This window comes from Gorilla gorilla, chromosome 20 (genome assembly GCF_029281585.2).
Source record: "Gorilla gorilla gorilla isolate KB3781 chromosome 20, NHGRI_mGorGor1-v2.1_pri, whole genome shotgun sequence".
Lineage (NCBI taxonomy): Eukaryota > Metazoa > Chordata > Mammalia > Primates > Hominidae > Gorilla > Gorilla gorilla.
In genome coordinates, this window is record NC_073244.2 from 68,513,418 (window position 1) to 68,540,016 (window position 26,599).

A 26,599-nucleotide genomic window follows, 5' to 3' on the forward strand; every position below is an offset into this window, starting at 1 on the left:
GCGTGCGCCTCACCGCGCTAGCACCCCGGCCTGGCAGCCTTTGGGGACCTGAGCCAGCTGCGCCTGCGCAGTCAGAGCAGGTCCTCCCAGGCCTCGGGTGGAACGGGTGGGGGAGCGGACAGTCGAACGGCCTGAGAGGGCTCAGCTGGTCCGGGTGGGATTCTGAAGGCCAGCGGAGGTGGGCTTACTAGGGAAAGGGGCGCAGCAGAAACTACCCGCAACTGAGCGGCGGGATCTGCGGCCGCCCCGGACCCTCGGCCAACATCCCAGCATCCTCTGCGCCGCGCCGGCCCCGGACTCCATTTCCCAGCGGCCCCTGCGGCCTGCCCTAGGGCTGCGGCGCCTTTGTGAGCGCGGCTGCCGGCCAGGATCGAGCCCTGGCCCGGGCCCTGGCCCAGCCTCGGCCTCCAAAGACCGCGCCGAAGGAGGTGCCCACTGGAGGGAGGAGGCGGTGAGGAGCGCGGGATGGAGCTGACGCCGGGAGCGGCCATGCCACCATGTGTGGGACCGTGTGTGACAGTGTGTGAGAATGTGTGAGACATTAAGGAACCGTGTGTGACAATGTGTTTGACAGTGTGGAACCGTGTGTGAGACCATGTGTGACTGTGTGAGAATTTGAGACCGTGTGTGACAGTGTGAGAATGTGAGGCCGTGTGTGAATATGTGTGTCAGTGTGAGACCATGTGGGACAAATGTGGGACTGTGTGTGACAATATGAGACTGGGTGTGAGAATGTGTGCGACAGTATGAGACCGTTGCCCCGGTGTATGCGGGAGCCTTTGACAGTATATGGGACCGTGTGGGACTGTGTGACACTGTATGTGCTTAAGACCACATCACCATGTGTGAGACTGGGAATGTGTGACAGTGTTAAACTGTCATTATGTGTAGACCACGTGTGAACAGTGTGTAAGACCATGTCACTGTGTGTGTGACTGTGTGTGGGATAATGTAAGACTGTGTGAGTGTGTGTGACTTTGTGAACAGAGCTTGACCGTGTGTGTAGGACTAGATGAGACTGTGACAGTATGTGAGACCATGTCACCGTGTGTGAGGCTATGTGTGGTTGTGTACGGTGTGTGGCTGTTGATATGGGACCACGTGAAACTGCGACAGAATTTGTGTGACAGTGTGTGAGACTGTGTCACTGTATGTGAAACTGTATGTGAACAGAGTTTTTGTTGTTGGACTAAGATTGTATGTGACAGTGTTTGAGATTGTGCATGACAGTGTGTGTGATTATGTGAGACTGAGGGAGATGGTGTGACTTAGCACTGTATGTCATCCCGACAGTGAGTGTGACAGTGTGACTGAGAATGGCCTTATATGACCCATTGTGAGAGCAGGGCGGGCTACAATGTGGGGGCATGTCCATAGGTTGCCAGGGGAGGTGCCAGAATGAGAAACTGTGTGGTTTGTTGTCTGTGATTTGTGTGGGCAGGAAGCTGTGTGGGTGCTTGGAGATGCTGGTGTGCTCTGGGGTTTGGGAGACTGCTGTTGTGGTGGAGAGACAGAAAGATTGAGATAAAGGGGAAAAGATGGAGAAAGGGAGGGACGAGAGCTGAAAAGGGAGAGACAGACAGGAGCCTCAGCCTTAAGCCTGAAAAGCTGACCACGCTGGCTGCTTGTCCTCTGGCACAGTAGTTTTTCCATCCCTCTTAGTCTCTGGGGGCATGTGAGGAATTTAAAAGGAAAAAGGAATGGGAGACCTACCATGTGCTGTTTATGAAAATAAATGACAGAAAGATGAAAATTGAGCACTGTGCTCAATGCTTTATGTAGATCATTTCAGAATCCTCCCAACAATTGATAGGGAATAGTTACCATTTCACTGATAGAGAAACAGGTTTGCGGTGGTTACCTAACTTGCCAGAGGTTGTATAGGTAGCATGTGGTGGTTTGGCTGTTTGAGACCAGGTGTTCTGATCCTTAAGCCTAGTAGTTCTTACCACTGAGTTATGCCACTTCATAGGTAATGGCTTTATTCTTCAAGGCAGTGAGGTCTGCTGGACAAGAATGCACCATAGGGGGTTTGGATGACTGTTCAAGCATAGCCTGCCCCTCCCTCCCTCTCTCCTTCTTTCTCTCTGAGGAGATTGCCCAGAAAAGTCAAGAGATTAGTTTTCAGTTGTGGGTCGTCATAAGCCAGGACCAGAAGTAGGCCGTCTTGACTCTTTGATCGAGTGTCCACCACACCACATGGACCCTCTGATACTCACTCTGTGTATAGAGATACTTTCTCTGAGAAATTTCACTTTGTAGCTTTATCTGTCATCCTTGCAGAAAGGGTGGGAACATATTTCCTTTCAACATCATGATCGGGTGGAAAGAATTAAAAGTTAGAACTGGTTTCCAGTTTGGCTTAATTACTTATTACCGTGATGCCTTGAATAATTACTCCGATGAAGAGCCTTCATGTGTGAAAGAGGGGCAGATCTTTGCTTGGTAATGCCATTCTGTAATTGCTGTTTTTGTTTTAAATTATAAATGGGGAGGTAACTTAAACACAGAACATGTATGTTGTATTCTTTTTTTTTTTTTTTTTTTTGAGACAGAGTCTCGCTCTGTGGCCCAGGCTGGAGTGTGGTGGCACGATCTTGGCTCACTGCAAGCTCCGCCTCCTGGGTTCACACCATTCTCCTGCCTCAGCCTCCCCAGTAGCTGGGACTACAGGCGCCCGCCACCACACCTGGCTAATTTTGTGTGTTTTTTAGTAGAGATGGGGTTTCCCCGTGTTAGCCAGGATGGTCTCGATCTCCTGACCTCGTGATTCGCCCGCCTCGGCCTCCCAAAGTGCTGGGATTACAGGCGTGAGCCACCGCGCCTGGCCCGTATGTTGTATTCTTAAGATCCAAAGCATGTGGGAAAAAGAATTGTAAATTTAGATATAAATGACTTTCTCAGTGATACCTCTAATTTACTCCTGAGGTTGGGGAAAGAAGGAGAAAGAGAAGGAAAGGTTTCTAGGCTGATGATACTGAGAGCTGCAGGGCAGGCCTGGCATTTTATGGTTTCTTTTCCTTCTCCAGCTCGACTTTCTCAGGATACTGTCCCTCTCCCAGAGAGGAGCTGAAGGAGTAGGACAGAAGAACTGTCAAATTCTGGAATCCTTAAAGCCATGTCCAAGGTAAGCAAGCATTTCTTCTCTCTTCCCTAAAATGCCATCTTATTTTTTAGGTTATACGAACATTTTGTTTTTCTTCCAAAATTCTGCAACCTAATAAGGTTCCATTCATCCAGTGACTCGTTCCTCATATCTTGCTTTCCAGTAAAAGTCTCCAAAAGCCTAGTTATCTTTTTTTCCACAGCCAGCATTTTTATCTTCACTCAAGAAATAGTTCAGCACCTCCTCTGGGTTTAGTGTCTGTTAGAAGCTCTCAAGATGCAAAAATACACTCATTGGCATATGTAAACCTTCATTATAGTAAGTTGATTCATTGAGACTGAGGTGTATGTTCAGATGTAACCACTAGCATAAATAAAGCTTTTCCATAGACCTAGGTTTGAAAAGAAGGCATGACAGGAGGGTTATCAGGTGGTCTTAGTCACAGAACAGGGCAAAGTCTCTTGCTCAAAGTGATTTTGAGGAGTGAGATGTGTTGAGTCTTGAATATTAAAGTGTGGGTCAGCTAGGGCAGGGATTTTTCCAGGCACTCCGTGGGCTTTGAAGAACAGTATTCCAGGGAATAATGAGGTACCATTTTAGGGACATTCTGAGTGTCCACAGCTATGTTATTCTAGGTCATCCAGTTAAGATTAGTGGAATTAATATGTAAAAAATAGCAGAACTTTGTTTTGGAAAAGACTAATGGGAGAGCACTTGAATCTGCATTAAAATAAAAGCTGTATATGTCTATAATAATGAAAACAGTTGATAGTGTGGAATGGAGCCAGAAGAAACATATAATGTTAAGAAACAAATCCAAGTATAAGAATTCCATAAGAATGGAAATCTTCATTCACTGAACATATAGTTATTAAAGGCCTTGTGCTAATTGCTGTGATAAATAAAGATAAATAAAAATAAAGACTTTGTGCTAAGTGCTGTGATAAATAGGCCCTGTCTTTGTCTTCATAGAATTTAATGTATACTAGTTTATTATATGATGTACTGATATTATTTTAAATCAGTGGGAAAGGGATGGATTATTCATTTAGTAAACAAAATTCTCTGCACTTAGAGAAAAATACATAGAGGTTAAATGCATTATATAGGTTAAATATATATATATATATACACACACACACACACTCACACACACACCTCTAGGTTAAAATATGGAAAATGGAGAAAGAGTAAGGTGAGGCAGATGCAGAAATCAACTAGTACAGCACTGTCCAATAGAACTTTCTGTGATGATTGACAATAGAAATGTTCTATATCTGCAGTGTTTAACATAGTAGCCACTAGCCAGATGTGGCTACAAAGACTTGTATATACTAGCATGACCGAGAAACTGAATTTTTAATGTTAATTGATTTAAATTTAGCCGTATGTAGCTAGTAGCTAGTGTATTAGACAGCACAGTCTTAGGCTTATAAAACAGTGAAGCCAGGAAGATAATTATGGGTGATCTTGTCCAAGTTTCTCATTCTACAGATGAAGAAAAAGAGGCCAGGGGAAGAAAGTGACATGTCCACGTAACCAGTTAGTGACTGAGTCAGATGTAAGAAGTTGTAATAAAAATTGAGGGTCAGTAATGTCGATGATGATGAGTGATGATATGAAGAGGGTGGTAGAAAATGATGAGGGACACTGTAGCGAGTCTGTGATGGGGCTCATTATTTCACTCCCATGCCCAGAACCTTCATTGCCTTCCTATCTTACTTGGAATGAAATCCAGTGTCCTAACCATGGCCTGTAAGGCCCTTTGTGCTTCAGGTCCTGGCTTTCCTAGACCTCATTTTCTACAAGTATTTACCTCTCTTCATTTTAATCACAGTTGTGAATTTGCTGCCCCTCAGACTTATTGTGCTTTTTCTTGTCTCTGGACTTTTGCATTTGCTCCCCTATCCCCCTACATGTTGACATAGCTTGCTCTCCCATTTCATTTAGATTGTTGTTCAAACCTTACCTCTTCATTTAGATTTACCTTGACTATATTATCTACAATAAACAGCCTATCACTCTTAATCACGCTTTACCTTCTTTTGTTTTTTGTGGCATATGTCACTACCTGACATGTATGACCTTATGTTTAATGTTTTTCTCCTTTGTTAGAATATTAAGAGGAGGAACTTTGTTTTGTTCACCTTTGTATTCCTGACTCTTAGAATAGTGCCTGGTTGGTAATAGGCATTCAGATGAATTCCTTATCTGTGAGTGAGACCAGGATAGCTAGAGTTAGCCACCTCTTCTTTCCTGCTACTGATTTGGTAACAGAAGAAAGAAAAAGCTGAAAGTATGATGTATAGAATAGATGGAACCCATTAGCCCAAATGCTGTTTCCAGGACCCCACCCCAGACCTCCTGAATCATGGTCTCTTGGTGGCACCTAAGAAAACACATTTTTATTGGGTTTCCCAGGATGATGATTATTTTTTTTTGAGATGGGGTCTCACTATTTTGCCCAGGCTGGTTTTGAACTTCTGGCCTCCAGCTGTCTTCCTGCCTCAGCCTCCCAAGTAGCCAAGTAGCTGGGTTACAGGTATCCAGGATGATTTTAATGCATGGTTTTTGAGAACCTCTGCCTTTAAAGATTATATTTAAAGTATGCCTCTTGTAAGCAGCATATAATTGGCTAGTTTTAAGAAAGCTAGCCTCATAATCTTAATCTTTTAGTGTTTATTACATATTTAATGTAATACTTATACATACATGTTTAAAGCTACTGTATTTGTTTGTTTTCTATTTATCCCATCTGTTCTTTTTTCCTTTGTTTCTCCTTTTTTGCTTTTTTTTTGGTTAAGTCAGGTATTTTTCCTTATTATTTTAGTAATTATACATAATTTTTATTGTTCTTTTAGTGGCTTTTCTAAGATAATATTCATCCATTACTCATATGTAGTAATCCTTCTTTCTTCTGTAATCTTCCTCCTATGATTAGTACCCTTATCACTTCCTGAACAGGATAAGATGCCTATGGTGATTTAACTCCACAATATTCTTATTGCTGTATTTATAATTACTGCTTTAGAACTCTTAATTTCTTCCTGTGTTTTCATGCTTCCATTTTCCTTCTGTATTACTAATACCTGAAGAACTCTTCGAGTATGTCTTCAAGTGCAAGCCAACACTTTACTCCCACCCTGAATTGTTTTTTCAGTTCAAAAACAATTTGACCGTATTGTTGCTGGGTCAAAATAGTGTAATTAAAAATTTTTTTGAGGTTAAGTAATTTTGTGAAATCCTGGTCTCAATGGAGAGAATGACGTCTGTGAATCTATTTTAAGAAAATAATTCAAGACCTATGCAACATCATAGTAAAAAATTAAGATTTATCCAGCCGGGTGTGGTGGCTCACGCCTGTAATCCCAGCACTTTGGGGGGCCGAGGTGGGTGGATCATCTGAGGTCGGGAGTTCAAGACCAGCCTGGCCAACATGGTGAAACCCCATCTCTACTAAAAATACAAAAAAATTAGCTGAGCGTGGTGGTGGGCCCCTGTAATCCCAGCTACTTGGGAAGCTGAGGCAGGAGAATTGCTTGAACATGGGAGGTGGAGGTTGCAGTGAGCCAAGATCGCACCACTGCTCTCCAGTCTGGGCGACAGAGCAAGACTCCATGTCAAAAACACAAACAACAACAACAACAAAAATTAAGATTTACCCAACTGAAAATAAGCATGGGGGTTAGTAAATAAGATAGGGCATAATTATACCATATAATAGTACTCAGCCAATAAAAGTGACATTATCAGTAAGTGAAATATATACATAATCATAGACATTAGTATAAGGAACCGTTTGAGCAGATTATACTAACTATAAATTATAATTGCTTTTAGGAGGTAGGGTGACATGGGAGTAGGCATGGGGGTGAAAGACTTCCAATTCTTTAACTTAAAAAGGGAAAAAATTGGCTGGGTGAGGTGGCTCACCCCTGTAATCAATCCCAGCATCCTAGCACTTTGGGAGGCCAAGGCAGGAGGATCGCTACAGCCCAGGAGTTTGAGACCAGCCTGGGCAACATAGTGAGACATCATCTGTACCAAAAATAAAAAAAAATTACCTGTGCCTGGTGATGAGTGCCTGTGGTCCCAGCTGCTTGAGAGGCTGAGATTGGGACGATCATTCAAGCCTGACAGGTTGAGACTGCAATCAGCCATGATTGTGACACTGTACTCCAGCCTTGGCGACAGAGCAAGATCCTGTCTCCCAAAAAATAAAATTAAAACAAAGGAGTGGGGGAAATCACTGAGGGTAGAAATGCTGGAAAGTATATTTTAAGTTTCTTTAATGATGGCAATTTTTTAAATTAAATCAAAGTAAATATAAAAAAATGTACAAGGTTTTCATGGTCTCATTGGCTGAGAGGAAAATGTCAGATAGTTAAAACACAGAATCTATTAGTTCATGTGTGCAGCTAAAAAATGTCTCTTAAGGACTTCGTGTAGCACAAGCTGCTTCACTAATGTCTACAGAATAAATGATGTGTGTGGAACACTTTCCCACACAAAATTTTAAAGAGTTTGTATTGAAGTGTTTGAGTTACAGTAGAATTGAAGATTAGCAGTGCCCAGGCCTATCCAGCACAAGTTTTAATTTTTAGACCTGATTCACATTCCTTTCCTTCTTTGAAGCTACAAGTCACTTCCTCAGATTTCCTTGTATTAAGAAATGTTTCAGAGATAGAAGCTTTTTAAGCAGCTGATGCGTGTAATTGATATTTCTTGGAGCCATACTTTTGCTTCCTTTATAGATAACCTCCTTAACATTTTTGTGCATTTTTCCGGCAGTAGCAATTAACATTGACTCATTTTTTTTTCCATTAAAAAGGTTTCTAAATAAAATCACTGATGTATTTGAGTATTTCTTCAATAGGAGCATTACTCTGCAAAGAGTCATATAAGAGTAGGGGTGATGTTCATATTTGACAACCAACAAGGCAAAGGCACACAGCAGAACTTATCCTAGCTGGGAACCTGGAGTTTGCTGCCATGCTGGGCATTAATCTTCAGTTGCTGAATTCCATATGGAGAAATCTGGTGTGGTCACTAGCAGCACTCAGTGAAGTAGCTGTTTATCAATGAGTGTGGCAGTATTTCAGTATTTAAGAAATCAGTATGTTCAGGTGTGTACCATTGAATGCCATCTCTATGTCAGCCCAGCTTAAGAGCAGGCTTTGCTCTGTGACATGTCAAAACCAAGATGCATATGCCTAACCATACAACAAGCCCTGATAAGTCTTGAGCTGATTTATCTTGTTAGGAAGAAGACCCATTTTTAATTTTTAGGGAGCAAACTAGGTCTTGTTCCGTGTTATCTTAAAGATCCTTAATTCAACATTCGGTAGTATTATTTGGGAGCTGTACTGTAACATTTTAAAAACTCTCTTGCTCATCAAACAGGCACAATTGTGTATGTTTCTCTAGTGAGAGCTGTAGATATTTTTTGATGCATTTTATTATCAGACTTGGAGACATTCACTAAGTAAATTAATAGTGCTTAAATTACTATTATTTTGTCTCATGTAGCATGATTATAAGTTACCAACTATCTTTACAACTTAGTGGGGTTATCAAGAGCTGTTAGGCAATCATTTGTCGCCTCTTACACACAGTCTCAGGAAAATTTTTATTTCCAATGGACATTTGTCCCATATTGAAGTAACTTTTATTGTACTTCTTTGATTCCTTCTTATCAAGTACTGATTATACAGATTCAAACATTTATTGTAATATCACTCTTCTTCTCAAGACATTAGAAGTCATAGTCTTTGAGATCAACTTCATTTTATCTGTGACAAATTTTTTCTTGTTTTGATTCAGATACCTTTTTGTTTGTTTGTCTTTAGAAATGGGGTCTCACTATATTGCCCAGGCTGGACTCAAGCATCCCAGGCAATCCTTCTGCCTCAGCCTCTTGAGTACCTGGGGCTTTAGGCATGCACCACCACACCTGGCCTGATTCAGATACCTTTTGTGACACCAAGCTGCTGGTCATCTAAAGCATATGCCTTCCATTCATTTAAACCATCTACAGGAGAGGAATTTGTGTAAAACAAATGTTTAAAATTCAACACACACAAGACCTAGGTTGTCATTGTGAAATGTGTAATATGAAATGTAAAAAATACGTGAGATACCTTATGTCATCAGTGAGATGAGATGCATCACTTTGACAGCTGGTTGGCAAATGTTGTCTTTGCCACCAAGCACAAATTCAGTGGCATACTTTCACACATCAGGTAATCTGTCACTCAGCTTCTTGATTGCTCTCTGTTATGGTATACATTTAAGCCATATTTTTGCAAGTCAGTATATAACTTTGTTTACTGTTTCTATTATATATTTAATTTTGGAAAGTCAATATAAGCATCAAACATATTTATATATATTTTTATACAACCCTATTGATGTCTCTGGAACATTGACCATTCCATTGTACTGAGTTTGGAAAAACGCCAGATTCAACCATGTACACATTATAAAGCTTAACTCAGCCTGTTTCCTCCTCTAAGCTCTTTACTGCCCCGGTGTGTCTGATTTTCCAGTATTGAGAAATACTCTGGCATTTGGTATGAATAACATATTTTATACTTGATTTACAGTGTTCTGTTGTTTTCCAATTTTGTGTGTGTGATAAATCCTTTCTCTACCAGTAGGATTATTTCTCAAATTGTATACTTTCCATGACAGAATATCAAAACAAAGCACAAAGAAGTCATCTAGCAATTACCTGACATGTGTTGCTCAGAACCTAAGATACTGTCAGAAAGTTTTGCTATGTGCAATATTTTTCTCTAAAAGTATAGACAATTTAACTTTTTAACTTAGGCTCATGTGAGGACATGAACACTAGTTGAGCAAGAATGTGTTTATGTCATTTCAGGATTTGGTGACATTTGGGGATGTGGCTGTAAATTTCTCTCAAGAGGAATGGGAATGGCTGAACCCTGCTCAGAGGAATTTGTACAGGAAAGTGATGTTGGAGAACTACAGGAGCTTGGTATCATTGGGTAAGGACATCTCCCCTTAATTCAGAATCTGTACATGGGACTGAGCTCCAATGTAATATTTGGGAAACCTCTGACGTGCTTCACTAAATTTCCTTTTCTTGTGCTTCCCAAAATAGGTTGAATTTGTAGAATTGGCAGCTTCATCTTCCCCATTCTTATTCCTCAGCTCCCTCCCATTATTCTCCCACCTTCTTGATGATGCAGAAACTTGATCTTATTTATAGACCTGCCTAATTCCCCTTTTGTTTTTTGTAAGCAGGAGTTTCTGTTTCTAAGCCAGATGTGATCTCATTATTGGAGCAAGGAAAAGAGCCCTGGATGGTGAAGAAGGAGGGAACAAGAGGCCCATGCCCTGGTGAGTGAGAGAGAAATAGGGAGACAGAAGCCATTGCCAGGAAAAACTCAGCAATTCTGAAAGATTTCAGTTCATAATTGACGTTTCCTGGGTAGCTTTTCTTAAAGACTCAAAGCCTGGGAAGAAATATTGAGGCATCTTTAGTATGAGCTCCTCAATTTGTTCTCTCTGTCTATATTCTCTCACAAGTTACAGTCTTCTCTGACAGTAATCTTCTCTGATAACCCATTTTCCTATTGTTGGATCCAAATGTCACAGCATCTCCCTGTCCTTGCCTTTTAGTTTTATACAAGTTGCTTGGTTTCATTTTTTAAAAACCCAGGTGCCTATAATCCCAGCTCTTTGGGAAACCAAAGTGGGTGGATCACTTGAGCCCAGGAGTTCGAGACCAGCCTGGGCAACATGGCAAAACTAAAAATACAAAAAAAAAAAAAAAAAAAATTAGCCAGGCCTGGTGGCACGCGCCTGTAATCCCATCTACGTGGGAGGCTGAGGTGGGAGGATCACCTGAGCCTGTGATCTGAGATCGTGCCCCTGCACTCCAGCCTGGGTAACAAAGCAAGAGCCTGTCTAAAAAAAAAAAAAAAAGAAAGCCAGTTTTTTTTGTTTTGTCTTTTTTTTTCCTTTCTCAGTTACTCATTCCTTTTAGATTGAAGGATTGATGCATTTATTTATTTATTTATTCCTTTACCAAGCCTCATTGACTTTATGTTTTGAGAAGAGGATTCTGCTAAATTCTTGGGATTATTCAGAGGCTTATACACCAACAAAGAAAAAAGAAAGCCAATTTTATTTTCAATTCTCGGTAACTAGAAGATGATAACACTTAGTAGAAACAATCAGAAGAATAAGTTGATAGGAGGAAAGATGAAAAATTTGGCTGTGGACATAAGAGGGTTATATATATAAGATGAGGAGAGTTCCAAGCAAAGAAATGCAACATGCAACTGGTTTAGAAGATGGGGGCTCAGAAAAATAGTCTGATTTAGAGATGTCAGGGTGAATGAATGAGATCACTGGTCTTAAGAGTTTGAGAGATAAAGCCTGATGCTGAGGCCTTTGTGGGGAAGTGAATCTTTGATAACTTTCTCAGTATCCTCCATGGTAAATGGCATCTCTATAATTTGTCTTTGGTTAATATATATATATTTTTAGATGAGGTCTTGACCTGTTGCCCAGGCTGGAGTGCAGTGGTGCACTGCAACCTCCACCTCCCAGGTTCAAGCAATTCTCCTGCCTCAGCCACCCAAGTAGCTGGGATTACAGGCATGCACCACCACGCCCAGCTAATTTTTCTGTATTTTAAGTAGAGATGGGGTTTCACCATGTTGGCCAGGCTGGTCTTGAACTTGTGACCTCAAATGATCTGCCCACCGGGCCTCCCAAAGTGCTGGGATTACAGGCATCAGCCACTGCCCCCAGCCTGTCTTTGGTTAAATTTTATGCATTTTAATTTTTCTAGATAATTGTCCTTTTCATTTAGGTTATCAGATTTCATGAATTTGAGCAAAGTAATCTACAATTAGTTTTCTTTTATATGTATAATGGTTTCCAATTTTAATTTTTTATTTTGTATAACTATTCTTTTTTTAAAAGAATATATTGGTCGGGCGTGGTGGCTTACACCTGTAATCCCAGCACTTTGGGAGGCCGAGATGGGTGGATCATGAAGTCAGGAGTTCAAGACTAGCCTGGCCAAGATGGTGAAAGCCTGCCTCTACTAAAAATACAAAAATTAGCCAGGTGTGGTGGCAGGCTCCTGTAATCCCAGCTACTTAGGAGGCTGAGGCAGAGAATCACTTGAACTCAGGAAGTGGAGGTTGCAGTGAGCCAAGATTGCACCACTGAACTTTAGCCTGGGAGACAGAGTGAGACTCCATCTCAAAAAAAAAAAGAATACATTTATTAGGTTACTCTACTCATAAATCAGTTTATTTTTAAAGAACTAGTTTATGGATTTATGTATTTGTATTCTTTTCCAATTTTGTGTTTTTTTCTGTACTAATTCATAAAATATTTTCTCCTTACTAATTCTTTCCTTCTAATTTTCTTATTTATTTTGACCTCTATAGTGCTGAAATGAGAGCTTAATCTATTAATTTAATTCTTTTATTTAGTAATGAGATTATTAAGGACTATGAATTTTCCTCTAAGTTTATCTTTGTCTATCTCCTGTAGATTCTGATACTTAGTGTTTTTGTTACTGCTGTTCATACTAGATAATCTACCTTAAAAATTTTTTTCTTTCACCCGGAGTTGTTTAAAAGAGAGTTTTCTGGTTTTATTGTATTTGATCAGACAGTATTAAGGAATTATTTACATACAGTAAACTGGATACATATAAATTATACAGTTTGATGACACTTGCATATACCCATGAAACTGTCACCACAATCAAGACATTTAGTATTTCTATCACCCCAAAAGATTGCGTGTGTCTCTTTCCATCTATCCTACTCTCCACTCCCAGTTCCAAACAAACATGAATCTGATCTTTGTTATTTTTTATTAATTTGCATCTAAAGTAAATGGAATCATACAGTATGTATTTTGTTATGTCTGGCTTATTTCACTCAGCATAATCATCTTGAAATTTATCTATATTGTTGCATGTATGAATGCAACATTTCATTTATCCATTCACCTGGTGACGGACATTTGGGTTGTTTCCAGTTTGGGGCTATTATAAATAAAGTTGCTATGCAGCTGTCATGTATAGGACTTTGTGTGAACATATATTTTTATTTTTGGGGGGTAAATACCTAAGATGGAAGAACTGAGTTATATGATAGGTATATGTTTAACTCTGTTAGAAACTGTCAGTTTTCTGAAGGAATTATACCATTCTTCTAGCAGTGTATGAGACTTCCAGTTAATCCACATTCTCACCAAATCTTGGTATCGTCAGTAGTATTTTTAATTTTAGTCATTCTAAAGGTTGTATTGTGGTTTTAATATGCATTTCTGGAATGACTAATAATGTTGAGCCTCTTTTCATATGCTTACTGGCCATGCATAGAACTTTTATGAAATCTTTGTTCAAACATTTTTCCCATGTTTTATTGGATTGTTTATCTTATGAGTTGTAAGAGTTCTGCATATAGTCTTAAAACAAGTTCTTTATCATTTATATGTATTGGCTTATATGTATGCCAATTATGGCTTGCCTTTTTGTTTTTCTGCTGCCACCTCTGTTGGAGGCAAAGTTTGCAATTTTTGTAAAATCCAATTTATTAATTTGTCTTGGTTGGTGCTTCTTATATCTAAGAAATTCTTGCTACTCCCAGGTCACAGAGATATTTTTCTAGGAGTTTTAAAGTTTTAGCATTTATATTTAGCTCTGTGAATGATTTTGAGCTAATTTATGTGTCTTGTGTGAGGTAAAGGTTGAGGTTCATTTTTTTTTCCATATGGATATACAGTTGCCCCAAGACCCTTTGTCAGGAAAGACTTTCCCTTCCTAATTCTATCACCTTGCTACTTTTCCTGATCATCACTTGACCACATATGTGTGGGTATAGTTCTGGAATGTCTTCTGTTCCATTGATCTATATGTCTATTGTCTCACCAGTTCCATACTGCCTTGATTACTGTAGCTTTGTAGTAAGTTTTGATACCAGATAGTGCAATTTGTAAAATTGCCTTGACTGTTTTAGATCATTTGCATTTCATATAAATTTTAGAATGAAGTTGAGAATTTCTGCTCAAAAAACTTAGATTTTTATTGGGATTACATTGATTCTGTACATCAGTTGAAAAAAACTGACCTCTTAACATTGAGTCTTCTAATATAAGTATGGTTTATTAAGCCATTTATTAGTCTTTAAAAATGTCTTGAAGTTGGGTGTGATGGTGTGCGCTGGTAATCTCAGCTACTTGGGGGGCTGAGTTGGAAGGATTGCTTGAGTCCAGAACTTGGAGACTAGCCTGGACAACATAGCAAGACTCTGCCTGAAGAAGAAAAAGGGAAAATAATAAAATTTATCTTAAGAATATTTTGCAGTATCCAGTGTAGTGGCACTCTGTTAAATTTTTTTTCCTAAGTCTGTAATAGTTTTTTGAGTGCTATAATAAATAGAATTTTTTTAACAATTCAGTTTTCTAATAGTTTGCCACTAGTAGGCAGAAATGTAAATTGGTTTTTATATTAGCTTTACATCTTATGACCTCGCTAGATTCATTTAATAGTTGCCCTCACAGTTATTTTGTAGGTCCATGAGGATTTTTTGGATGGACAATCATGCTATCTACAAATACAGTTTTTTTTTCCTTCTGATCCTTATACCTTATTTTTCTTGATATATTGCAATGGCTAGGACCTCCTATATAATGTGTAATTGAAGGAGTAAGAGGAAATGTACTTGTGCTGTTTCAATCTTAAGGGGAAATGTATTAAGTCAGTGTAAGCTGTAAGTTTTTCTTAGATGTCCTTGATCAGTTTGAAAACGTTACTTTCTATTCCTGGTTTGCTGATAATTTTTATAATAAATGGATCAGATACTATTTCTACATCTATTGAAATGATCATGTGATTTTTTTCTCTTTAACCTTTTAATATGGTGAATTACGTTGATTTTTCAAATGTGAAACCAATCTTGCATTTTTGGGATAAACTCTACTTGGTCAAGATCATGCTGTTAATATTTTCCTAGATTTCATTTGCACAGTTTTATTAAAGATTTTGCCTTATGTACATGTGCTACATTGGTCTGCAGGTTTACTTTTTTTTTTTTTTTTTTTTGAGACGGAGTCTTGCTCTGTCACCAGGCTGGAGTGCAGTGGCTCAATCTCGGCTCACTGCAACCTCCACCTCCCGGGTTCAAGCGATTCTTCTGCCTCAGCCTCCCGAGTAGCTAGGACTACAGGCATGCGCCACCATGCCCAGCTAATTTTTGTATTTTTAGTAGAGACGGGGTTTCATCATGTTGGCCAGGATGGTCTCGATTCTTGTCCTCGTGATCTGCCTGCCTCGGCCTCCCAAAGTGCTGGGATTACAGGCATGAGCCAACCACGCCCAGCCTGCAGGTTTACTTTCTTATAATTTTTTTATCTGGTTTTGGTATCAAGATAATACTGGCCTTATGAAAACAAGTTGGAAAGTGTTTATCTTTCTCTATTTTCTGACAGTTTGGATAAAATGGTATTATTTCTTCTTTAAATATTTGATAGAATTCACCAATGAAGACATCTGGGCCTGAAGTATTTTTTTACATAACAACTTTAATGGATATAGGGTTAATCAGGTTATCTGATCTTTGTTGAATCAGCTTTGGTAGGCTGTGTCTTTCAAGAGATTTCTGTGTTTCATCTGAGTTTTTCAATTTATTAACGTTTTTAAAAAACAGCTGTAGGCTATGTAATGATAACTCCTCTGGTGTTGCTGATATCTGTTCTTTTTTTCTTGATAACTGATGTTTTAAAAGAACCTACTTTTGTTTTATTTCCTCTGTTGTTGTTTTTCTATATTGTTAATTTTCCTTCTCAACTTTTTCTTCTACTTTCCTTAAGTTTACTTTGGTCTTTTCCTCACTTCTTGAGGTGACAATCTTAGATTATTGATTGTTAGACTTCTAGTTGTTTTCTAACATAAGCATTTGAAAACTGTAGATTTTTCCTTTAAGTACCATTTTAGCTGTATCCCACAGATTTTGATATGTTGTACTGTCATTATCAACCAAGATATTTTCTAATTTCTCTTGTATACTCTGACCCATGATTTATATAGAAATGTGTTTAGTTCTCAGATGTTTGGAGTTGACTAGGTATTATTGATTTAAAAATCAATAACCTCTAACTTCTGTTGAGGTTAGAGAGCATACTCATCTTGGTTTCAGTACTTTGAGATTTATGGAGACTTGGTTTATGCCCCAGAATATAGTCTATCTTATTTACTGAACACATTGTGTGCACTCGAATACATGTTTTACAAGTGTTGGGTGTAGTGTTGTATAAATATAAATTAGATCAAAGTATTTAACCCTGTTGAGATCCTCTTTGTTACTATTTTTTCCTAGTTTTGTCAGTTTCTGAGCAAAGCTTGTGTTAGTTGCCTATTATGACTATAGGATTACCTATTTCTTACACTTTCAATTTTTGTTTTATGTAATTTGAGGCGTTATATTAGGTGCACACACATTAAAGATTATTTCTTTCTGATGAATTGATCCTTTTATTACTATATGTCTCTATCTTTGGTAATACTCAGTTTTAAAGTCTGTTTTATCTGACATGAATATAGTTAGTCTAGCCTTATGCTTACTGTTTGCATGTTACATCTTTCTTTATCTGTATTATTAATGTATTCTTATATGTAATTTGAGGTTTCTATAAACAGCATATAATTGTGTCTTTCATTTTGTTGATTCCTATAAGTTCTGCCTTTTAACTGAATAAGGAGTTCATTAATATTTAATTATTTATATAATTTGAGTTGAGTCTACTATTGTTTTCTCTTTAATATTTCTCATTAAAAAATATTTGCTCATCTCTATCTTCTTTTGGGATGTTTGAATATTTTTTATATTTCCATTTTATTTTATCTGCTGGCTTGTTGTACCTTTTCATATTATGCTTCCAGTGGGTGCTATAGTGCAATGATGCTCAAAATGTCTTCTTGAGACCAGCAGCACCACCTGTGAATTTATTAGAAACGAAGATTCTCAGCCCTCAACCTCCACTAACTCAATCAAAAACTCTGTGTGTGGGGTATAGCAATCTGTAGTTTAGCAAGTTTTATCTAATTCTGATACACTCTAAAATGTAAGAATCATGCCTGTAACGATTATAATATCCATCCTTAACTTTTCAGTCTAATGAGAATTAGTATTCATCAATGACTATACCTATGTTTTTACTTCCTTATTATAGTTTTATCAACTTAATTCTGGGTTTAATTAGATCATTGCTCCTTGGCAGTCATTTCATATTTCTTTTTTGACCCATCAGTCTTCAGAATTTAATCTTCATGTTGACTTTTTATAGGGCATTCATGGGTGTGATTTGCAACTGTTTAGAGAGGAAAGTGGAATTTGGAAGGGCACTGAGGCAGCACAGCGGAATTAGCAGCCTCAATTTAAGTATGTTGCCTTCAGATTCTTTTCCTTCCAAATATCATTATCCACTGTAATATTTAAGTTTAGTGGTAATATTCCATTTGGTTTCAGACATTTACCCCATTCATGCAAGCATGTCATTTCTAATAAGAGGATGAATTAGTGTGGTGTTTTATGTATTATTGATTCAGTATTTATTCCAAAGATACTAAGCACCTTCTATCTGTCCAGGCTATTTTAGGCAATGGGTGTTCAAGGGTGAGAAAAAAAGTTCCTGCACATGAATGTTTACATTCTAATAAGAATAGAGAGTAAGTTAACATGTAATATGATATTAAATAAGTTAAGTGCTATGAAGTGCAAAGCAGGAGGAAAGAGAATCATAAGAGTGTGGAATACTTCATATTGGATGTTCGGCAAAGGCCATACTGAAGAGGTAATATGTGGACAGAACCTCAAGTGAAGAAGTGCAGTGAGAGAATGGATCAAGCAGATATCTGTGGAAGGTGCTTTTCAGGCAGAGAAACAGCAAGTCTGGTGCTCCTAAAGTGGAAATAAAGTGAATTCCCGTATGACTGAAGTGGAGTAAGCAAGCAAGAGAGTAGTAGAAGATCAGATCAGAGAACACCAGGTCATGTAGAGTTTCATAAACCAGGGTAGGAATTTTCACTTTATTCTAAATGTAGTAAGAAACTACAGGAAAATCTTAAGCAGAAAAATGAAGTGATCTGATTTGGAACTGGACAGGGGAAGGCAGACTAAGTTCTGTGCTAGGTTAGTAAGACCAAGCAGTTTGATACAAAACTACTCTTATATGAAGGCATCTTAGCTGCAGGGATCAATTGAAAGTTTACATGTGGTTGGAGTTTGTTACATAGAAAATGATTTTCTGGAAGACTTTTTTCTAACTACAGATGTTTACCCATAGAGTTTTATGAACAATATGAACAACCATAAAGTTTTACATGTATCCTAATAAGCATATTAATACTGCCTAGTGTTGTTTTTAGGCCTGGGATTCCAATGGAGTTTTTAATCATATTAACATCATAAAACTGGCTTATAAAAGATAACTTAGCTTGAATGCAGGATAACCTATGACAAGAGAGGAAAGGTGTTTGAAGTCTGTTATTAACTTAGATATAAAAAGATGATTATGATGTTTAGAATACCACCTTGTTTTGTTCTTATATTTACCTTACTGGTTGTCAATGATTATTTCCTTAATCAACTCTCTTAAGTTCTTATTATTTATAATGTCATTATTTTAGAATGCATTATAAGCTTTTAAATCCTTTAACTTGTGATGTATTTTATTCACATGTTTTTGTTTTAGAAATTTCTTCTAGTGAATTAAATACAAAAGACATTTGTTTCTTGATATCTTTTAGGTTGGGAGTATGTATTTAAAAACAGTGAATTTTCATCAAAGCAAGAGACATATGAAGAATCATCCAAAGTTGTGACAGTGGGAGCAAGACATCTTAGTTATAGCCTTGACTATCCCAGTTTGAGAGAAGACTGTCAAAGTGAGGACTGGTATAAGAACCAGCTGGGAAGTCAAGAGGTACATCTTAGTCAATTAATCATCACTCATAAAGAAATCCTTCCAGAAGTTCAAAATAAAGCATATAACAAATCTTGGCAAACATTCCACCAGGATACAATCTTTGATATACAACAGAGTTTTCCCACCAAAGAAAAAGCACATAAGCATGAACCACAAAAGAAAAGTTACCGAAAAAAATCTGTTGAAATGAAACATAGGAAAGTCTATGTAGAAAAGAAACTTTTGAAATGTAATGATTGTGAGAAAGTCTTCAACCAGAGCTCATCCCTTACTCTTCATCAGAGAATTCATACTGGAGAGAAACCCTATGCATGTGTTGAATGTGGGAAAACGTTCAGCCAGAGTGCAAACTTGGCGCAACATAAGAGAATACATACTGGGGAGAAACCCTATGAATGTAAAGAATGTAGGAAAGCCTTCAGCCAGAATGCACACCTGGCCCAACATCAGAGAGTTCATACTGGAGAGAAACCTTATCAGTGTAAAGAATGTAAAAAAGCCTTCAGCCAGATTGCACACCTGACTCAGCATCAGAGAGTTCATACTGGAGAGAGACCTTTCGAATGTATTGAATGTGGAAAGGCCTTTAGTAATGGTTCATTTCTTGCTCAGCATCAGAGAATTCATACAGGAGAGAAACCTTATGTGTGTAATGTGTGTGGGAAAGCCTTTAGCCATCGTGGATACCTAATTGTACATCAGAGAATTCATACTGGAGAGAGACCCTACGAATGTAAGGAATGTAGGAAAGCCTTCAGCCAGTATGCACACCTTGCTCAACATCAGAGAGTTCATACTGGAGAAAAACCTTATGAATGTAAAGTATGTAGGAAAGCCTTCAGCCAAATTGCATACCTTGATCAACATCAGAGGGTTCATACTGGAGAGAAACCCTATGAATGTATTGAATGTGGGAAGGCCTTTAGCAATAGTTCATCACTTGCACAACATCAGAGAAGTCATACTGGAGAAAAACCCTATATGTGTAAGGAATGTAGGAAAACATTTAGCCAGAATGCAGGCCTTGCTCAACATCAGAGAATTCATACTGGAGAGAAACCTTATGAATGTAATGTTTGTGGGAAAGCCTTTAGCTATAGTGGATCTCTTACTCTACATCAGAGAATTCATACTGGAGAGAGACCCTATGAATGTAAAGATTGCAGGAAATCTTTCAGGCAGCGTGCACATCTTGCTCATCATGAGAGAATTCATACTATGGAGTCATTCTTGACTCTTTCCTCTCCCTCACCCTCCACATCAAATCAGTTGCCAAGACCTGTAGGTTTCATCTCCTGAATATTTCTGGAATCCACCTCTTGAATCCATTTCCATTCCATCATCCTTGTCCAATGCACATTAATATATTTGACATGGGATACTCGAGTAGCTTTCTAACTGGTCTCCTTGTATTCACCATTGTCTCTGTCAGATGTCCACATTGCAACCAAATTTCTATTTTAAAAAATATGTTTAATCTCATTTCTCCCTCATTAAAATTCCTCAGTGGCATCCCATGGTTTTTAAGTTAAAGCACACATTCTTCAAAATAGCCTAAAAACCTAGCCTCTAACACCTTGTTCCAGGTTACCTTCCAAAGTTTCTATCTTGTGTCACTATCCATCTCATTCTCTGAATACTTATCCAGGATTAAGATACATATTCCAGGATCAAAAAGACCTGGGTTCCAATCTTTGCACTTCCATTTTCTGCCCTCTAATTTGGGGGCAGCATTTTGTGCTTTGTAAGCTTCAGTCTTATTTATAGTGTGGGAATAATAATGGTTCTACCTCAGAAGTTAATAGAAGAATGAAATAATGCTTGTAAATTGCTCAGCAGCGTGCCTAGCATAAAGTAATTACTAAAACCATAATGTAAAGTAAAAAGATAACCATACTATACATAGAAAGCAAATCATCTCAGCCATGATTATCTCAGAAATAAAAAGAGATGCAGCAGCTCAGGACTGAGAGATTGTGAAGTTTTTTTTTATTATTAGGAATGGTAGGCATTTTTCTAAAAGTAGGTGAGGAGGGTATCTAACAGTAGGATTTACATTAGAGTCCATGATATAGGGTAAGATGGTGGCTTGTATCAGCATTCACTGGATATTTAACAGTTCTAAGATGCTAATGTCTTATTTTAAAAGTATTTTTTTTTTGAGATGGAGTCTTGCTCTGTTGCTCAGGCTTGAGTGCAGTGGTGCAATCTTGGCTCACTGCAACCTCCGCCTCCCGTGTTCAAGTGATTCTCCTGCCTCAGCCTCCTGAGTAGCTGGGATTACAGGCCTGCACCACCACGCCCAGCTAATTTTTGTATTTTTAGTAGAGAGAGGGTTTTGACATGTTGGCCAGGCTTTTCTCTAACTCATGTCAGGTGATCTGCCTGCCTTGGCCTCCCAAAGTGCTGGGATTACATGCGTGAGCTACCGTGCCTGGCCTAAAAAGTCATTTTTAATAAGACAGTTTACTGAGATGTATTCATCATTTACATGTAAACAAAGGCAAAATCGAAATTAAAAAGAAATCTTGAAACAGTCAGTAACCAATGATGAGTGGAAAATACAGTATAAGCTTGAACCCCTGTTCTAAATCTGGGTGAATGAATTATATCAAATCTATGTCATTTAAAATAATAAAGGTTGTTAAATTACTAAAACTTCAAAACTAGTGAAGAAAAGAAACCAAAACTGTAGGTCAGTTCTCATAAACTGGCCCACAAACATGTTTGATTCTGTATGCATCAAGTTTAAAATACATATGAATACCTTCAGCAGACCATGTGTTCTCCCTTTCTCCAACATTCAAACCACTCCCTGATTCTTTACATCTGACCTCTTTAAATATTACTTCCTGACCCCAGAAGTCTTTTGGCATATAATCAATGCAGTGATCAATTCACATGTGACTATAGATACAAACAGAATGACGGAAGTTTAATGGAGGATGAAAAAGAAGACGAATAAATATTTTATCCTTTATATGGTAAGACAGATTCACTATCATACTGATGTCAGTAGCCCATGAATTAATTTACAGATTCTACCTAACAAAATTCTAATAAATTTTGTAAGGTTTTAACATGTATGTGTGAACATACATATTCATGCTGTTACACATATAAAGAAAATTATAACAAAAGTGACCTATACCATCAGTGGTTTAACAGTTTTGGAAAAATTTATCGTGCTCTATACAATAATTCATTCTTTCCATATGTGAAAGTTACTTTCAAGTGCTTTATCTAAATGTGGAACAAACAGTGATTAGAGGACTCTGTGACACACTCTAATCATGGAATGAGACTGGCCTTCCTAAACATGAGATTCAGAAGCCTCCCCACCTCCTATCAACAAGTCATAGATTTGACTGTACAAGAACTTTATAAAGCTTTTATATGATAAAAGATAGTAAAAGATACAATATTTTTTAAACCTAAGAATGGGAGAAAATTATCGCAGCACATATAAACTATGGAATTCATATCCTTAACATAAAATTGCTCATAAAAATCCCTTAGGAAATGACGCTTTTCTCCAGCTCATAGTCAAAGGATATGAAGAGGCAACAGGTGACCAATAAATATGTGGTAAGTACTAAATCTCCCTAGGATCAGAAGAAATACAGTTTAGGCCAATGAAATACTATTTTTTTCAATATCAGATTAATAAAACTGCATTGAAAACATACAAAAAGAGATACTATGCACTAATTTAAAAGAGCATGAGTTTGTACAAACTCTGGTAGGCAATTTGTCAACTTCAGAATTTTAATTGGGAAAAGTAGAATTTTATTTTGAAGTTCAAAAACTCGGCACACAATGTCTTTCCCTCCAGATTCTATTATACACATAGAACAATGTAAATGATTCTTAAAAAAAAAAAAGTGAGGCTTTTGAGTGGATGAAATAATTTTGTAAAAGGCAAAACAGGGAAGAGTGTTCATGAATTGTAGCAGAAGATGCTGCATGTTATACGTGAATGACCGAAGGGTTTTAAAAATGGAATCTAGTCTGCCCAAAGGATCCCTAGAAAAATTCAGGCTTGGAGTTGGCTTATGTACAGGCTGTGGCTTCTAAGAAGACATGATGAAAAGCCTCTTAAAACCTTTGTATGTGAAAGTTATGTCAGTAGCCCTTGCCAAAAGCCTCCTCACTCTCCCCTCTCTTGTATAAGTAAATTGAATGGGATCCTTATTTCACACCATTAACAAGTATAAGTTCTAACTGAATAAAAATCTAAATGTAAATTACTAAAGCAAAAGTATTAGAAAAAATATAGTGGGATATGTTAATGACTTTGGTGTCAGACACGTGTTTCTAAAATACTCAAATACCATAAAGGAAAAGATTGATAAAATTGACTGTGTCAAAAATTAGTGTGCTTTGGCTGGGTGCGGTGGCTCACACCTGTAATCCCAGCACTTTGGGAGACTGAGGCGGGTGGATCATGAGATCATGAGTTCAAAACCAGCCTGGCCAAGATGGTGAAACCCCATCTCTACTAAAAATACAAAAAATTAGCTGGGTGTGGTGGCAGGCATCTGTGATCCCAGCTACTTGAGAGGCTGAGGCAGGAGAATCACTTGAACCATGTGGCAGAGGCTGCAGTGAGCCAAGATCATGCCACTGCACTCCAGCCTGGGCGATAAAGTGAGACTCTGTCTCAAAAAAAAAAAAAAATTAGTGTGCTTTTGGCCAGGCATGGTGGCTCACGCCTGTAATCCTAGCACGTTGGGAGGCCGAGGCGAGTGGATCACCTGACCTCAGGAGTTAGAGACCAGCCTGATCAACATGGTGGAACCCTGTCTCTACTAAAAATACAAAATTAGCTGAGTGTGGTGGGGCATGCCTGTAAACCCAGCCACTTGGGAGGCTGAGGCAGGTGAATGGCTTGATCCCAGGAAGCACAGAATACAGTGAGCTGAGATCGCGACATTGCACTCCGACTTGGGTAACAAGAGTGAAACTCTGTCTCAACAACAACAAAAATTAGTGTGCTTTTAAAGAAAGTTAAAAGATAAGCAACAGGAAGGAAGAAACACATAATATAACGGACACATGTAAGAACACATATAAGTCAATAAGTAAAGGACAACTAAACAAGTATATAAATGTGCAAAGATGAGAATGGCCAAATTATGGAAGACATACAGATGTCTAATAAATCTAAGTCTCTGCTTAACCTCATTAGTATTAAGTGATGCAAATTTGCTCATTTATTATTTATTTATTTTGTAGAGATGAGGTCTCACTTTGTTGCTGAGGCTGGTCTCAAACTCCTGGGCTCAAGTGGTCCTCTTCCCTCAGCCTCCCAAAGTGCTGGAATCACAGGTGGAGAGATTCAAATTGAGACAGTATAATACCAGATATTGGTCGTGGTGTGGAGACAGGATTTCTCATCACAGCTACTTTAGAGGCAGTGAGGTTTTTAAAATGCTCACTATAGCCACTTTGTAGGGTACAGTTAGTATATGAAACGCTGAAAACAACCTAAATTTCCATCAATAAAGTAATGACTAGGAGTTCTATGCTGGAGTTTAAAAGAATGGTCTGATAATATTGATACGAATTTTACTAAAGGACTTACTGGTTGAAAATGTAAAAATTTCGCATACACTATTGTATATTTTAAAATATATTTTATTTCTAATGCATTTATAGAAGTATGCAAATGCTTAGTGAAAGTTCTGAACAGACACCCAACTGATAAATGTTTCCTCTAGGAAGGGACTGGTATTGGATGTTCTGGTCAAAGGAAGATTTAGTGTTATTTGTACTGTTTGAAGTTTTAAACATCAATGTAATAATTTTAAAAAAAACTTTAACATGAAAAAATTGAGTTTACAACGAACTGGACACCTAGAATGAAAAGTTGGCAGTCTAAGTTAAAACCTTTTTTTGGAATTTGGAGAATCTCTCCTTGACTTGCCAGCCCTTCCCAGGCATACAGATACCCTGGTAACCCTTCCAATTTAGGCAAACAGACCTACAGTGGAAATATACAAAGGACCCCCTGGCATTTACCTATGGTAATCAAACCATGTAATACTTAAATGGAAACTGATAGCTAAGTATCATCACTTGAAGAAAACCACCAGCATAATAAAGACCAAGAGATATAATTGAATCCTGAATGGGGAAAGTCATGTAATAACAGAAGAAAATGAAAAATTGATTTTAGCCTGCAATTTGAAACTACAAAATAAAGGGAACAATTAGATAAGAACTAAGAAATAAAAAAATATGCTGTAATAAATTTAATAAAGGTTAGAAAGAAAAGAAACCTTAGATGCATAAATTAAAAAGAAAAATGAGAAAAAGGGACATGGAAATTTACAAGGTCCAATATCAATGTTTTGGGAAAAATTTCACAGAAAATATAAGAATGTATCAAATGAATGATTGAGAATCTTTCTAAACTGAAACAAGGCAAGCATGTTCAGCTTGGGTTAGCTCACTGAATGTTGTATAGGATGAACTAGGAAAACCACAACAGGAAAATCCAGAAATATGCTTGTGAAATTTCAGAATATTAAAGAAGAAAACATTCTAAAAGCTTTCAAAAATGATTAGGTCACCTAAAAAAGAACAACAGTCAGGATGATTTTAGCCCTTCCTCCTATCAGAAATATTGGATAGAATACAGAATAGCAATTTCCAACTTATGAGATAAAATTACTTTGGACCTAGAAGTCTATACCTGGCCAACAATATTTAAAGCATGAGGCCAAATATTGATGTTTTCAGTCATGGAATTTATTTCCATTATCCAGGATATTAAAGGATTCACTCAAGCAAAATGTAGATGAAAAAGGAAGAAGACAGCAGGATAGGCTGAAGTGAACAGTGGCTGTAACCCAAGAAACTGGAGTTGAGGATTACAAGGATACCCACTTGGCAATAAGTGTAGAAAACAATCCAACCAAATTATTGGTAGACTAAGAATCCAGGGAGTCAGTGAAGAAAAATTTTTTGAAGGATGGAATGAGTTCCATTAAACAGAATTCATATGAAGTTGGAGGATTTTAGCAATATGATAGAGATAAAATTTTGTTCATACGAGAAGGAAGGAAAGATAATTACTGGCTCTGGGAAAGACAAAGAAAAAACCAAACTAGATATCGTAGTCTTAACGTTAAGCAACTCCCCATGAAATGTTGCATGATTTTAGAAAACTGAAAAAGGAAAATCCATTTGATATGACGATAGTTCCCTTTGAGTGAGTACTAAGATCATAACATTGGATGTGTAGAGGAGGAATGTAATCTTTACATATTACTTGGCTCTGGCTCTTCAGAGAATAACAAATGTTGGCAGTAATGCAATGCTATTTTATTTTATACATTTAGAATATAGAAATCACTGAAGTATTATCTATAACATAAATATCTAGTAATGTGAAAGGCAGAATATAGCTGATTGATTGGATGGTGGAAGGTAGATTGGAAAATGAAAGATTGAAGCAAGGATAAGTGGCAATAATCTCATTGTGCAGAGGAGATT

The 26,599-nt window shown here is 37.8% G+C and overlaps 1 protein-coding gene across 5 annotated transcripts; it reads left to right on the forward strand.

Annotated features, from left to right (window-relative positions):
• The first annotated feature begins 6 nt into the window (after positions 1–6).
• On the forward strand, positions 7–21,871 carry LOC101125823 (zinc finger protein 583). Of its 5 annotated transcripts, none has more exons than XM_031003868.3 (5): positions 7–451; positions 3,030–3,127; positions 9,993–10,119; positions 10,379–10,474; positions 18,918–21,871. In XM_031003868.3, the coding sequence occupies exons 2-5, from the start codon at positions 3,119–3,121 to the stop codon at positions 20,393–20,395; spliced, it is 1,710 nt and encodes a 569-aa protein (XP_030859728.1). In that variant the 5' UTR covers positions 7–451; positions 3,030–3,118; the 3' UTR covers positions 20,396–21,871. The 5 variants fall into 5 exon arrangements, with proteins under 5 accessions (XP_030859728.1, XP_055226689.1, XP_055226690.1 ...); XM_055370714.2 differs by having other exon boundaries at positions 47–451; positions 10,376–10,474; XM_055370715.2 differs by having other exon boundaries at positions 56–2,445.
• The last annotated feature ends 4,728 nt before the right edge of the window (positions 21,872–26,599 follow it).